This window comes from Syngnathus scovelli, chromosome 16, assembly GCF_024217435.2.
Source record: "Syngnathus scovelli strain Florida chromosome 16, RoL_Ssco_1.2, whole genome shotgun sequence".
NCBI lineage: Eukaryota > Metazoa > Chordata > Actinopteri > Syngnathiformes > Syngnathidae > Syngnathus > Syngnathus scovelli.
In genome coordinates, this window is record NC_090862.1 from 7,259,282 (window position 1) to 7,273,598 (window position 14,317).

A 14,317-nucleotide genomic window follows, 5' to 3' on the forward strand; every position below is an offset into this window, starting at 1 on the left:
ACACCGGAAATTGACACTTCAGCGTAAACGCCACCGCATATTTTGTGTCAAGAAAATAAAAAAAAAACTTTCCAGTGCTTGGAATGGTCCAAATCATAACTCACAGCATTCTCCATCACGTTGCATCAGTTTTAGATACCGGGTTGATAGTCACAAAAATAGGGATTCTTATCGAAATTGATTGCAAAATCATCATCCGCCTTGGTTATATATTTAAAAAAAAAAAAAATGTTCATGATTATCATGGGAGACCAATTCTTGCTTGCATAGTTCACCAAGTGGTCATGATAATTACGTCACATTAATATTTCTGTATTTTTTGTCACACGCACACGGTGGTATCGAAGTCATGGTGCCTGCATCCAAGACAGACAGGCGAGTGTCATCAGCGACCTCGATACCTTGTTTTTTCTTCTTTTTTTTTTCCCCCACTCTCCGTCAATGCGGGATTCGAACTCACGATGATGGTACACAAGACAGGCGAGTGTACCCCTACAGCGATCCATCTTGTAAAGCTGTCTTGCAGTGACGTCATGTCAAACAGGTTAGGAAAGGGGCGCCCTCTACTGTTTATCCACATTATTATTTTGGCGTTCCGAAAGTCCAATTAGACGCCGACTCAATAGGTGCGTGCGTGTGGCGATACAGCACAAATTATGAAACAAATCAAAAGACAAAGTTGAGCAACGGAGGATTTTAATGCAAACGGATGAATAAAATAAATATATAAATAGGTCGTGTGATTCTATTGCGGTGCCTGTCACCAGCTGAAGCAGCTGCGGTGTCGTCGCAGGGCAGTCTTTAGAGCCCAGAGCACGTCCCGCCGCAGCATTGACCAACCACAGGTGGCGCTGTCCTAGGTGGGCAGAGAGAGCCAGTGAGACACACCCCCACTGCTGTGATTTTGCAATTAAAGCAAGCAACAGAACAAATTCATCTCGGATCTCAAGTCACCACTGAACATGCGAGAGGTTAGGTGTCTTGGCTCAGAAAAGGCCATGGAAACATGGCTGAAAATTAGGCCTTTCCGAAAGTTACCTGCTGCTGAAGAAGAGTGCTCACGTTGCCAACGTAGGCCGTGAAGCCGAGGTCAGGAGTCGCGGCGGTGGCGGGCAGCTGCAATCAACAAGAAGCCCGTTAATAAATAGGCGGAGTCAGCGGCTGCGAGGTGAGGGCAGGACGGAGTTACTCACACAGCCATCCTTATGCAGTAGGCGGTTTTGAAGGTTCTGAAAGTCATCCAGTTTGCGGTGGTCCCACGCCAGTCCTCCTTCTCCGAGAGGTACGTCATAGTCCTCAAAAACCTGCTCCGCCGCCTGCAGCGAATAGTGAAGTGCCCGTAACGCCTGGTGACACTGCAAACCCAAAATCGCACGGCAGCACCTTTATCACAACACGACTTATTTTGGGTCATTTGGATGTGTTGTAGGTTTGTGCTTGAGCTCACCTGAGTGCTGTTGGCGATGGCAGCGCGAGGGAAGGTGGCATTGATATTGTACGGCAGGCAGTGGACAGGAAACAGCGCCCCCTATAGGACAGAAACAGCAAGCTGGTCCCAATAGCTCAAAAGGACGCCCAAGGTTACAAGGTGGGCACCTACCAGGTCTCGGAGCAGGTTCTGGGCCTCCATGACTACGTGTCCTGGGATTTTGCAAGCTGGCACAGCCGCCATCATCACGTTGACGCTGCACAGCTGTAGGATCAGGACCACCAGGGCGACAATCGAGGTCCATATGGTCCTGGTGCTCCAGACATTCATGATGGTTCAGATGGTTCCGGCCGGTGGAGATGCGCTGTGGAAATCGGCAGACTGAGCATATATCCGCATGGGTCACCAGTTACAGCAGTCGGTCCTGGTGCGGACCCAAACCTCAAGACGGTCCGGGTCAGGACCAGGATCGAGATGTGTACATTGCGCCAGGTGACTAAGTGTTGGATGGTCGGCCTGACCAAGGGCCTCATAGTTTATGAGTTGGAGCCCCTTGTTTCAACAAAGCTAGCTCCAGAGAATTCATTTAACTCCCTTCCTTTCTTAGCTCACTAACTATGAGCAGAGCTCTTGAAAAGGTTCTCTGTTTAGTTCAAAGGAACTTCTTTCTCTTCTAATCAACTCTGTAACTTTTATCTATGGATCGTTGTTGATCGAGACCGTTTGTCTTTAAGTGTTACAGAAAAGACATATCTGTTGAAGTAGTAAAGGGAAATGTGCTTTCGGCAGTTTGCAAACATATTTTTAAGGTTGTGTTAAACTTATAATCATATTAATATCTAGTCTTAGAGTGCACGTGTGGATTGGTGGGGGGCGAGGAATGTGCAGGCAAACTGCATGAACTTGTTTTTTTTGAAGTGTTGTGGAATAGGCCCGGATAGGGAGTACCGGAGGAGACCATCTCAAGGTCGGTTAGGAACAAGAACAACAGCACGTCTATGAGACCGGCCTTCGAGGAGAAAACCCAACCGCCTGACCTCAGCGATAACACCGACACGAGGAGGAGATGGCCATCGATCAATCATCTCACAATGTTTTGCATGCTTTAATATTCATATTGTGTTTCTTTAAAACTGGGCAACCCGGAAGAATGTGTCGTCTTTTGGTGGTCACAAAAACGCACGAGTTTTAGTGTGAGGGACCCGGGACCCAGGCCTGTATTAGTGCGCTTTGTCAGGAATAAACAATTGGTAAATTTGGTCTGATTGATCTACTGGTCTTCTCTTTGACAGAACGAACTCGCAAAATTGTTAGGTGCGCCAGTGTGTGGATTGGGACATAGCAACTCATGTGTTGATCGCAATTTGGAGTCATAACTAAAACCCGTAACCTAACAGTAGTTACATATAAGTTATCCCATATTTACTCAATATTAGTATTGTGTGAAAAGTCTAGTTGCATTGTTCCACAGGAAAATGGCACTCAACATGCTTCGAGATATCTAGTCAAGTACGAGTCAGCCAACCGGCTGAGGAGTAACAGTTAAGACTGCACTGCTGGAGTCAGGAATCGTCCAAGGCCTCGCACCACATAACATTCGTTAGCTAATCAGCTAGCTTTTAGTGTAGCAACGCTTTTGTAACCAGGCCAACCAAAACATTAAAAAGAGGAGAATTAGTGACGACTGTAACTGAGCCTTCTCCGTAATTCTCCTCGCGAGTAAAACGAATACTGCTTTTAGCCCGCACTAACGATGACGCATTCCACTTTCCCCGTAAGAGCGACCAATGTGGGAGGGGACCTGGCAGTGAACCCTGAGGAACACCCGAAATCGTCCTTTCACAGCAGCCTCCGCTCACTAATTTTCCGCTTCGACGTCATCGGAAGCGACGCTGCATTTCGGGAGGAAAACTCGCGAGCGATTACGCTTTTCGACAATTGTGGTTCTTAACGGAAAATATTTGCTCTCCTCACACGGCCGCTCCCCGTCTTCATCTTCGGTAAGCCTGCTAAAGTTTCACAATTAATGCAACACGACTCACTACGAAAACGCGCACACTCATAAGGAAACATGGATTCGATTCATCAAATTATATTTTAATAACGCACACGTTTAATCAGAATGTTGGCATACAGTGTCATAAAAACAATGATAAAAATAATAATTCTGATTATGGCTTGACTAGTTATACAACATTTGTTGTAATTGTAATTATGTGAATTATTATTATTTGTACTTTTATTATTATTAGTGTTATCATAGCTTATATTTGTCCTTTCTGAACCTGAAATGTCTTTTGTTTCGAAATTCTTTGGTAGAATTTTTAACGATGTAACGCAAAGTGACTTATTTTGGGGATGAAATTCGCCCCGGACGTCAATCAAGCTTCCTCGCCCAAAGGTTAGCGTACAAGTCAGTCGTCATTTCACAATCATCCCATGACATACGACTTACCGTTGGTCTTGCAGGTTCTGGAGATCTCGAAGGTCTCAAAGGTCCTGGAGTTGTCGGTTGTGTCAAGAGTATGTGTGCACATGCGTCTTTTAAGGGGGACGGAGACGGTGCTGTTGCGGGGCTCCATCTCTTCTGAGCACAATTCTTAGAAAATGGAAAATTCCCACCTTGATTTTCATTTTACACTTTTGAATTCCATCTTGTGGAGGAAACACTGAAGCGCATGCAACACCCAAGCCACCATCAGCATCATCAAGGGAGAAAGCTGCATATGAAACCAATGACAAATGTTGTGGTGTGATTTGATAAGTAGCGGTCACAGAAGTCGCTGGACGTGAAATGAGTTTCTAAGGAAACTTTGCTGAGTTGGACTATGCGAGAAAGCATTAAAAAACTCGATAAAAGCCTTTGCGTGCTTTCCAGCGGACGCCTGATGTCACGCTCACATGTACCGCGTTTCACTTTTGACATGTTTACTGCGAAGACCTCAAAAGGAAGTCGACATTTATACGGAAGAGAAACAGCGCACACACGCAAGGACGCACAGATGCTGTAGACAGACAGACATTTCAACGACTGTTAGTGCTAAATGGCTGAGGAGTTTTCTTCTGTTCTGATGGCCAAGCTTTGACCTGCACTTCACTTCCTGTCCAGCCCGTCTACCATCTCAGCCACTTCCTGTCTGATGACAGACCACCATCAACTAATACAGCACGTGTGCGTGCTTTAGCACACAATCAATTGTTATAACGTCACAGCTGCCCCCTCCATGCCTGCGGGGGCTGTTAGCTTTTAGGGTTACTGTGGAAAATAGGTTGGTGTTAGCTAGAAAATCAATATGCTCATATTTCATTAATTAAAGTGCACAAGCATACATTTACATACACACACAATCATTGATTAAAATGCACAAGTATATATATTCTAATTTCGAAGTCACTTTACTTGTACAATTTATCTTATTGGAATTTTTTGGGGAATGTGATTGAATAACATTCGTAGATGATACATATGGCTCAATGGCTCTAAATGATGGTTTATAATTCTAACTACCGCCTGATGTTTTCTTGAACTGCTTGATGTTTGTTTATACTGCCTGAGGTTTTTGTACGATTAACAATGAATGATGTGCGGCATTTAGAAGTTGGAGAGATAAAATAGATAAGTTTGTGTAGAATATAAGAACGTGAACTTGGGCATGGAATATGATAAGGATAGCAAGAACATTAGTAAAATAAAAACACATGATAGTCTGCAAGAACTGGTACAAAATGATACCATTTTCCAACATTACAATGACCTCCGGATGACCCACCCAAAGACCTCGCCTTCTTTTTCTCATCAGCATGTGGACAAGAAGTCATTATGTTTACACACTCATCATATGTTCCCCGCCTTTTATGTATCATACATGTGCCACGTATATTTGATACATGGGTAGTACAGAGAGCCTGAGACAAAAGCAGGCACTTAAATAGGAAGGAAGGACAGAAGGTAGGGGAAGGAAGGAAAGAACTAAACAATTTTGGAGCATTTGGTATATTATTAAAAAAAACAATGATAAAAAGGCGGTTTGTTTTTTACATTTGACATGTTACACGGGTGTTGTTGGCCTCAGCTGCGACCTTGTGTTTTGTGGCGGATTCAAGCTCTGCCTGTAATGAAATAATGTGCGCGCGCACGATGCCGAAGGCCTTTTTTTTTTGGTTTGTTGCGGAGTCATGATTTGATCTTGATGATGAAAACGAAAAAAGAAGTGAAAGGGAAGTCCCAATCACAAAGACAGGAAGCAAAGAACAGCCCACGAGTGCGCGTGAGTACGCAGACATACACGGATACGCGCGCGCACGGGCCTCATAAAACACCACAATGAAGGTGCCCTCGCACGAATCCATTTGTGACTGTGCGTGGGCGGGCGTGCAGACATGATTTCATTTGCGAGTGGCTGGAGAATGAGAATGAGGGGGACCAGGACGAGGAGGAGGAGGAGAAAGAGGAAGAGGGCAGCCGGTCAGCGGCGGAGCGGACGACGGCGAGCGGAGGACGGCAAGCGCACTCAAGAAGGTGATTGTGTCGCGACTTGATCTCAACAGGTTGTTGTTTCCCTTCCTTCCTGAAAAGCTTTTTTGACCTTGAGGAGTGAAACGTTTATTTTATATTAGATGACGTTGATGCTGATTTCTTCTTCGTTCAAATGGAGTTTAGGCAAAAAATCCGTTTTATTATGTTTTCACTTCTTACAGGTTTGCATTAAATTTCATTCGTATGTTACGTGTTGACAATGACATGTTCAATTTGTATTTTGCAGTATTGCGTCTGCCATGTTGTAGTACGTCTTTGTTACATGTTTGTTCACATACATGTTTAGATGACATTTTATCATTTTCACGTTCACTTAACATGTTTTGTCTCGTACGTAGCTATTTCGATTACATGTGTAACTTAATCACATTGCATGTCACATCTTCACGTTATATTTAATCTAATTCAAGTTACATGCGTCATTACGTGCATGTAGAAGTGATGTGTTATTTATATGATTTAATTCTTATGGTCACAACATTTAATTATGTTTATTATATATTTTGTCACCGTCATATTCCTTGAGCACTTTCTTGTTACATGTTCAGAATTTTCGCTTACATTCAAGTTGTGTTTGACTGCTTACGTTTTTTATTCGCCTGACGTTTTATCGTTAAAGCCAACATGTTAAATTCTTTGTTATTGATGTAACACGTGTGTGTATGTGTTTTTTCAAGGCGTGTGTATGTGAGTGTCTCTATGGCGACATGCATGTGCCTGGTGGTGAGCGTGTATGTGTTGGCATGTGCGGCGTCCAACGTGGACACGCGCTTCCCGCTACTCAAGACAGGGGTGGACGGAACTTTTTTTGGACTTTCAGTCGCTCTGCATCTTGACCTCAAGTCACGCACGCACCTGTGAGTAACCTCTGACCTTTTCTTTGAACACGCTCACCTCCCTCCCTAAACACTAACACCAAAAAGCACTGACATGTGTCTTGCATCATCTCCACTCATCAAAGTCTATTGGTCGGCGCTCCCAGAGAGATGGCGGAGGCGGATGTGCCAGCCAATCGAACAGGGGGCGTGTACATCTGCCCGCTCACTGGTAACCAATCGGATTGCAAGAGGCTATCGCTCATCAAGACAAGTGAGGCAAACTTTCTTTCGCTCAACACTACTTCCTGTTTGGCGGAACTGTGGCAGTAGTAGCAGAGGCCCCGCCCCTTCCTCACCCATGTCCTTGCTTCTTTTCAGACTTGGAGCCGTCCGAGGACATGGTGGAAGACATGTGGCTGGGCGTGTCACTTGCCAGTCAGGGGCCACCCGGGGGGCGGGTCCTGGTGAGTCCAAGCCTGACTGACAACTTGACAGCAAATACAAATCACCAAGAACCTTGCAGACAAAGTTCTGGTGCTAACGTGCTAACGGTGGCCTCCGTAGGCATGCGGCCATCGATTTGTGAAAATTTACGGCGCGTCCAAACTCCGACACATGATTGGTCGCTGTTATCTCCGTGGCAACGACCTTCGCCATGCAGATGCTGACGACCAATGGCGGACACCTGAGCAGGTGTGCAGGTACGGGATAGGGATGGGGGGGGTTACTGTCAGCAGGCCCCGCCCACTCACTGCAGGGTGTGTGTGTGTGCGTGTGCGTGTGTGTGTGTGCGAGTGTGCAGTCACCTGGGCGACGTGAGCGGGGAGGTCATGTGTAACTCGGGAATGTCTGCCGCCATCTTTCGCCATGACATCATCATCGGATCACCTGGAAGTTACCAATGGCAAGGTCTGCCTCCTTGTTCTTCTTCTCCGTTTCCTGATTTTTTTGCTTCCTTTGACTTGTCCTCCTTCTCGTCCTGCAGGAAACGTCCATGTGAGCTGGAACAATCCTGATGTTGCCTTTGACACCAGGAGGAGCGCCTTCCCAAACCTGCAGCGAAGGAACATCTACTTAGGTCAGCTGCCCTTACAACAGTTTCTCTTCTCCTAAATGCTAATAGCATTAGAGGCGAGCTGACAGCTAGGGTGTATGCTAAAAGTCAGGCTACAAGGTATTAGCGAGGCTAGGTATTAACAATGACGCAAAGGCTCAATTTCAACTTCAAGGCTAAATAATAATCGCTAAGCTATTTGTTACCAGCAAGCTAACAAAGGGTTACACGCTAACAGGTGGGCTACATCATGGAATTAATGTGTGTGTGTGTGTGTGTGTGTGTGTGTGTGTGTGTGTGTGTGTGTGTGTGTGTGTGTGTGTGTGTGCGTGTGTGTGTGTGTGTGTGTGTGTGTGTGCGTGCGTGTGTGTGTGTTTGTGTGTGTAGGCTATTCAGTCACTCAGGCAGCGGGTCTTCTCTCACAGGATGATGTCACCATAGTAACAGGTGATGACATTCTTTGTGTCTGTCCAATCAGGTGATGGCTGCATTGACACATTCATTGATTTGCCGAGGAGCAAAGCGTGCACTAGTGCATAGAGCTAAAGTTGGATATGAAAGACATGTCATAGAAGTTGTGTTTCCTTGAAACAGGTGCTCCAAAAGACACTAAAGAGGACGCTCGCGGTTCTGTGCTGCTGGCAGTCAAAAATGGCACCGGCAGTGCGCTAGCCATCCGGCAGACGCTGCGAGGAGAGCAGACGGGTTCGTACTTCGGGAACGCCGTGGCTGCCGCAGACTTGGACAACGACGGGTAAGTGAGGCTCTTCCCTCAATGGTTGCGATGTCTTACCAACTGTGATCCTTAGGTGGTGCGACCTGCTGGTTGGCGCGCCTTTCTACTTCCGCCGGCAGCAGGAAGTGGGAGGCGCGGTATACGTGTATATGAACGCAGGGGGGCGCTTTCACTCAATGCCCACTTTGGTGCTGAAGGGGCCGCCCGCTTCGGCGTTTGGGATGGCCGTCGCCCACGCCGGGGATCTCGACCGAGACGGCTTTCAGGGTGAGGAACATTCGTCTTGTTGTGTCATGTGACAGTGAAGTCATGTGTGCGTTGCAGACATTGCGGTGGGCGCTCCGTTCCAAGGAACAGGAAGCGTTCTGATCTGGCGCGGGAGCAGCGCTGGCCTCTCCACGCAACCTAGCCAGGTGCCTCACACGTTTACACCACCACAAACGCACGCATGTCTGACTGCGATTTGGCGCCCTCCGCAGGTTATCACCGGCAGCAGTTTGTCGACTCGCTTCTCCACTTTCGGGTTCTCGTTGTCTGCCGGACTGGACGTGGATGGCAACAAACATCCAGACCTTCTGGTTGGCTCTCTGGATGACACCGCCGTCCTTCTCAGGCACGGGCTCACTGTTACTGTCTCGCCATAGGACGCTTTGTAGACCCCGAATGATTTTTTAGTGATCAGTGAAATGATTGTGCTTGGGTCATGTTGCCCAAGCAGTGTTGTAACATGTTCTTAGAACCACCAGGAGAGCGTTGTGGCTCAGCATCAGCATTTGAACATTCATTTGCGTTGATGACTTGCAGAACCCGTCCAGTGATCCACCTCAACCAAACCATAAGAGTGTCCCCAAACATAGTGGACCCCAACACTTGTGACTTTTGGTGAGAACAGTCAACCGCAACGCCCGCTAACTTATTAACAACATTCTAATTCTGTATGCGTGTGTGTCAGTGTTGAGGTGGAGCTTTGTTTCTCGTACACGCGGAGTACTGGCAAGATGCACCAACGAGACAACATCAGTGAGTGGACCTTCAACCCCCCCACACACACACACACACAATTCGTATCAATGACTCGGCTGAATTCAAGTCAACTGCCGATAGAAGTACTTAACTGGGACACACAAACACATCGATGACATCAAAGTGTCCTTGAGTGTCCTCTTGTTTTTCTCGTGTGTGTACTAAATCTCACAAACACACAAAGAGCCTCTGTGACCTTGTTTTGCAAATTAGACCATTTATCAAGGTCACATTATTGCAGTCATGCAGACAGACAAAAATGTGACTGTGATGCTGATGCTATCTCGTCCCCATCCGCACGTCCACTAGCCGTCCATTTCTCCGTGGCCGCCGACGTCAGCAGCCTGAAGCCCCGCCTGCGTTTCCGTGGCAATGGTCAGAGCGTGTACTCCGGCTTCTTGCTGGTTCCTGAGCATCGCTGCAAAACTCTAAGTGTCGGATTGCTGGTGAGACCCCGACGAGAAGTAAACGTGACCTACGGAACGCGTTGATCGATTGTGACTTTGCGTCAGACTCCGGTCCGAGACCAAGTGGAAGCGTTGGTGTTCTCGCTCAATGCGTCTCTACACCAGAAGATACCCAAGAACAAAGACCCCCTCCAGGACCTGGCATCTTTTCCCGTGCTTAGCCGCAGACCCCAACCCGTCCGAACCCAGGTCAGAATCTTTTATGGGTCAGTATTTGTGTCCATGTTGAAGTTTCAATAGGTAACAAGTAGTTTGTATGAAGTTTCTTCCCAATATAATCTGGAAACAAGTGAAGCAGTAGGAGAAACCTTATGAAATGGTTCCGCAGGTTCACATCCAGAAGTCGTGCGGTTCTGATTACCTTTGCCACAGCAATCTGCAGATGACAGCCCATTTCACAGACTCCAGGCAGCAGCCACTGAGCACGTAAGTCTGGACGGCTCGGTTCACAGCGGACCACAGTTCACAGCTTTGTGGTTCTGAGTGGACCTCCACTGAAAAGTGTGGTTGTTTCAGGTGCTCTGGTCGTCAGGTGTGGTTCTACGAGGGTGGTGCAGACCGTCTTCTGTTGGCGGTCAACATCAGCAACACAGAGGAGGACGCTCACTTGGCCGTTCTCAACGTTACCATCCCGCCTGCGCTGGTCTACTCCGGAGTCCGAACAAAGGTGCCTTGAACTCAACCAGGAAGTCCTGGTCTTGGATCCAAACCAGAGACTCAACGTGTCTTCAAGACAGCTCTGGAATGACCCTTAGACCTGACCTGGCACTGACATAGACCTGACTTGAACATAAGCCGGACTTGTCTGGAACGAGATTTAGACCTGGTATGAACTTGTAGTGTCTGTGCTGCTTTCAGGGTGGTGTCCAGAAAGTCCAATGTTCTGTGGAAGGTTCTGTGGTACTCTGCGAGATTGGGAACCCATTCAAAAGCAACCAAACGGTATAGAACCTTTCAGACATCTGTTCTTATTGCTTTGTTCTGGTTTTTGTTCCTTGTTTGATTCTTTGTTCATTTTGTCATTCATGTTTTTTGTTTTTCTTTCCCTGTTCTTTGTCCTTAATCTTTGCGGCTTTATTTTTGTTCTCCCTCGTCCTTTGATGCACATTTTTTATTTGACGGAGCTGAAGCTTGGCTGTCTTCCAGGTCGAAGTGTGGATCATTTTGGAGCCGTCAGAGATCAGTTGGGATACTCGGGATGTGGAGCTGCTACTGCAGATGTCCACGTAGGATGCACACTCACTCACTTGTAACAAGTTGGTCGATTTAATTGCGGTTAAAGTTGATCCTTGAAAATGTCTCTTTGGACCCAGAAATTTGAATAGGCCGGCCTTAACTTTTGTGTTCAGACTCAGCGAACAGACGGACTTGACTCCAGTTTGGATCTCCTTGATGGTCAACTTCTCGGTGGACATTTCCCTCATGTTGTGAGTACTGCACTAAGGGGAAACTCTGGGACCCCATCTCAGCTTCACCCTCTTCCTGCTTTGGCAGGACCCATCAGCCAGGCCCCACCCCCTTCAGCGGTCACGTGTTGGGCGAGTCTGCCATGAAGACCACGCAGGACGTGGGTCCTCTGCTTCTCTTCACCTTCCAGGCCAGTCCTTGGCTTGGTTCTTAATCCTTCACTCATTCCCAACCATTGAAATAGAGATTTGTATATAGTGGACCTCAACAGTTCCTAAAATATTCACTGAAAATGCTTTTTCTATATCCTCCACAAATGCTACAAAATGTCCGTCTCGCAACAGCATATGCTATGGTAGCTAGTGAGGGGCTTGGAACCCAAGTCAATGTTGACTTGAGGTTCCGTGGTGTGAGCAGCACTTCCATCCGGCAGGTGCACGTGGGCGGTTGGCCACTGGGTCGCCGGGGCAACCTGGAGCTGGCGTTCGATTGGCCAAGCGAGCTGTCCAACGGGAAGCGGCTGCTCTACCTGACTGAGATCACGCTGAACGGAAGCGCCGAGTCTCGATGCGTTCCCTCTGGCGACGTTATCAACCCGCTCCGCCTTAAGGTCGGTAACCACGGCAATGCCTCAACTCAAACAGGAAGGGGAAAATATTGGAGTTTTAAAGTGCAAGTTAAGCCAAAATATTTCCCCCCAATATGTTCCAGGAGCCACCACCGCTTGTCTAGAACGTCATCCTGTTAAATACTGTTAAACACACGTGTTGTGTTGCAGCTTTCCAGAGAGGAACTGGAGAGGTGGGCAAGGCGGAATCCAGACCAGGAAAAGGAAGCAAGGAATGACGAGGGAGTGTTACGCGGCCCACCTCGCAGCAACAAATCTTATATCCTGGTAGGACCTCCAACAGGGGGAGCTCCCGTCCCCACCCAGCACAAAATTTGCCAGAGCGCTACCTTGACTTACGAGTACCCCACTTATGAGACCTTATGAATTGGGACTCACTGATCCGCTTGGAGCCATTGTAAACTCCTAAGCCAAGGTGCAACAAAGCACACCGACTCTAGTGACTATGTTTGTATTTTTTTGAGTCTAGGACTGCGTGAACGGCGGTGCCAAGTGCGTGCAATTTTCATGTCAGTTGTCGCACGTGAAGAAGAGCGCCAGCGTGACGCTGCGAGCACGCCTGTGGAAGGCCACCATGTTGGAGGTTCTTCTGCATCAATCAGTCACTCTATCTCCACGATATAAAATTTCCTCTCTTGTATTCAAAAGAAGGAAATGATAAAGATATGAATGAAATGCTCAAATGGTTTTCATAGCACTCCCGAGTGGAGCGCTTGAAGCTACTCCTCTGTACATTTGTGTGTCAGCACTACATGGACGCCAGGGCCGTGCTGATCCGGGGAAAGGCCACTCTCAGGCTGGGGGTCATCAACATGGAGCCCCCCGGTGCACAGGTGCTACAAGAGTGTGCTATCGCTGTTGATTGCAGCCAACAACAACATTGATGCAACACTGTCGTTTGCAGATGGAGGTCTACGCTTACCCTGACCTGGAGAGGCAGATGGACAGTGGCGCCCCCCTGTGGATGATTCTGGCATCCATCCTGGTTGGACTGGGCCTGCTAGCGCTTATCTGCATGCTGCTGTGGAAGGTAACCTCACTCATTTGTTTTTCAAGAGAGCTCATTCCCTCTTGCTTGCTTCCTATCAACTTCCTGTTCCCTTTCTTGTCTTTTTGCTGACTTCCTCACTGTCCACAGTGCGGCTTCTTTGTGCGCAGTCGCACATGGCGAGCAGCGGCGCAGCACCGGGGTCGGATCGTGCCAGCGGAGGAGCGGCACGCGTGCCAGGACGCCGTCTTGGCCACAAGCAGAACCAAACCCAAACGCTGGCGCACCTGGACCGCTGTGGGCTAAGACGCCAAGCTGAACTGTCAAGTCAGCGGCGGTCACCAACATGGTGGTCATGGAGGACCACGAGGAGCCTGCTCAGTGCTGAAATGTGTCTTGATTTTTATACTTTTTTTTTTTTAAATCACATTTGCTTTGATGTAGATTTGGATATGCCAATGTTGAAAATTTGTATCGTCGGTATTGTAGCACCTGAAGTAATTAGAGCAAATGCGTGTTGCATTAAATCGTCGTTAAAAAGGTCGTGACACCATGTTGGCGGACAGCTCTGAAATTAAGTGTCTATCGTTGAGTATATGTATTGTTGGTTTTATAAAACTTAATTCTCCGGGCTCTGACATTTACACCTCCCATCTCACCCGCAAGGCAACCTCGATTGCCAGAGATGTGAGTCACCCGGCTCACTCTTTGTTTGACCTTCTGCCCTCTGGGAAGAGGTACAGGAGCCTGCGCTCCCGCACCACCAGACTCGCCAACAGCTTCTTTCTCCAGGCTGTTAGGGCCCTGAACTCGCTACCCCCTTCTGCGTAGCGTGCGGCACTGTTGCGCTACTTTCGGGAATGTCTGCTGTACGCGCACTTGCTCCTTTTTTTTCTGCTCCTCTTATTTATTTATTTATTGTTGTGTTATTTATTCATTATTTATTCAGCACACTTTTGTTATACTTGTTTACTTGTTTGTCTGTTGTGAGCCATGTCTTGTCACCGTGGGATAGGGGGGAACGAAATTTCGGTTTCTTTGTGTGTCTTTGGCATGTGGAGAAATTGACAATAAAGCTGACTTTGACTTTGACTCTGGTAGCTAATGCTAGGCTAAGCTATTGAGTCCGACCACCTTTCTCGTTGACGTTTTGTAAACTTTGTGATGTCAAACTTGTTTGTGGATTAAAAGGAGCTTTTCAACTGGATGTCACCCTTTGACTGAAAACAT

The 14,317-nt window shown here is 47.5% G+C and overlaps 2 protein-coding genes across 5 annotated transcripts; one reads left to right on the top strand and one right to left on the bottom strand.

The window, feature by feature from the left end:
- Positions 1–689: 689 nt before the first annotated feature.
- On the bottom strand, positions 690–7,719 carry LOC137841038 (interferon alpha-F-like). 2 transcript variants are annotated; one of them, XM_068653409.1, is made up of 7 exons: positions 7,591–7,719; positions 3,885–4,028; positions 1,601–1,793; positions 1,448–1,528; positions 1,194–1,355; positions 1,039–1,116; positions 690–856 (listed from the first exon to the last, which is right to left on the bottom strand). In XM_068653409.1, exons 3-7 carry the CDS (start codon positions 1,757–1,759, stop codon positions 761–763), a joined length of 576 nt encoding a protein of 191 aa, XP_068509510.1. In that variant the 5' UTR covers positions 1,760–1,793; positions 3,885–4,028; positions 7,591–7,719; the 3' UTR covers positions 690–760. The 2 variants fall into 2 exon arrangements, with proteins under 2 accessions (XP_068509510.1, XP_068509511.1); XM_068653410.1 differs by lacking the exons at positions 3,885–4,028; positions 7,591–7,719 and having other exon boundaries at positions 1,601–2,806.
- LOC125983341 (integrin alpha-3) lies at positions 5,667–14,289 on the top strand. Of its 3 annotated transcripts, none has more exons than XM_049744504.2 (28): positions 5,667–5,948; positions 6,644–6,823; positions 6,928–7,055; positions 7,163–7,248; positions 7,349–7,485; positions 7,587–7,693; positions 7,770–7,862; positions 8,226–8,285; positions 8,433–8,592; positions 8,648–8,841; positions 8,899–8,987; positions 9,054–9,187; positions 9,379–9,456; positions 9,527–9,594; positions 9,907–10,043; positions 10,110–10,253; positions 10,393–10,490; positions 10,581–10,731; positions 10,923–11,006; positions 11,211–11,290; positions 11,414–11,491; positions 11,559–11,661; positions 11,905–12,081; positions 12,250–12,366; positions 12,569–12,682; positions 12,846–12,932; positions 13,004–13,129; positions 13,238–14,289. In XM_049744504.2, exons 2-28 carry the CDS (start codon positions 6,666–6,668, stop codon positions 13,391–13,393), a joined length of 3,144 nt encoding a protein of 1,047 aa, XP_049600461.1. In that variant the 5' UTR covers positions 5,667–5,948; positions 6,644–6,665; the 3' UTR covers positions 13,394–14,289. The 3 variants fall into 3 exon arrangements, with proteins under 3 accessions (XP_049600461.1, XP_049600460.1, XP_049600463.1); XM_049744503.2 differs by having other exon boundaries at positions 5,668–5,977; XM_049744506.1 differs by lacking the exons at positions 5,667–5,948; positions 6,644–6,823; positions 6,928–7,055 and having other exon boundaries at positions 7,349–7,477.
- The last annotated feature ends 28 nt before the right edge of the window (positions 14,290–14,317 follow it).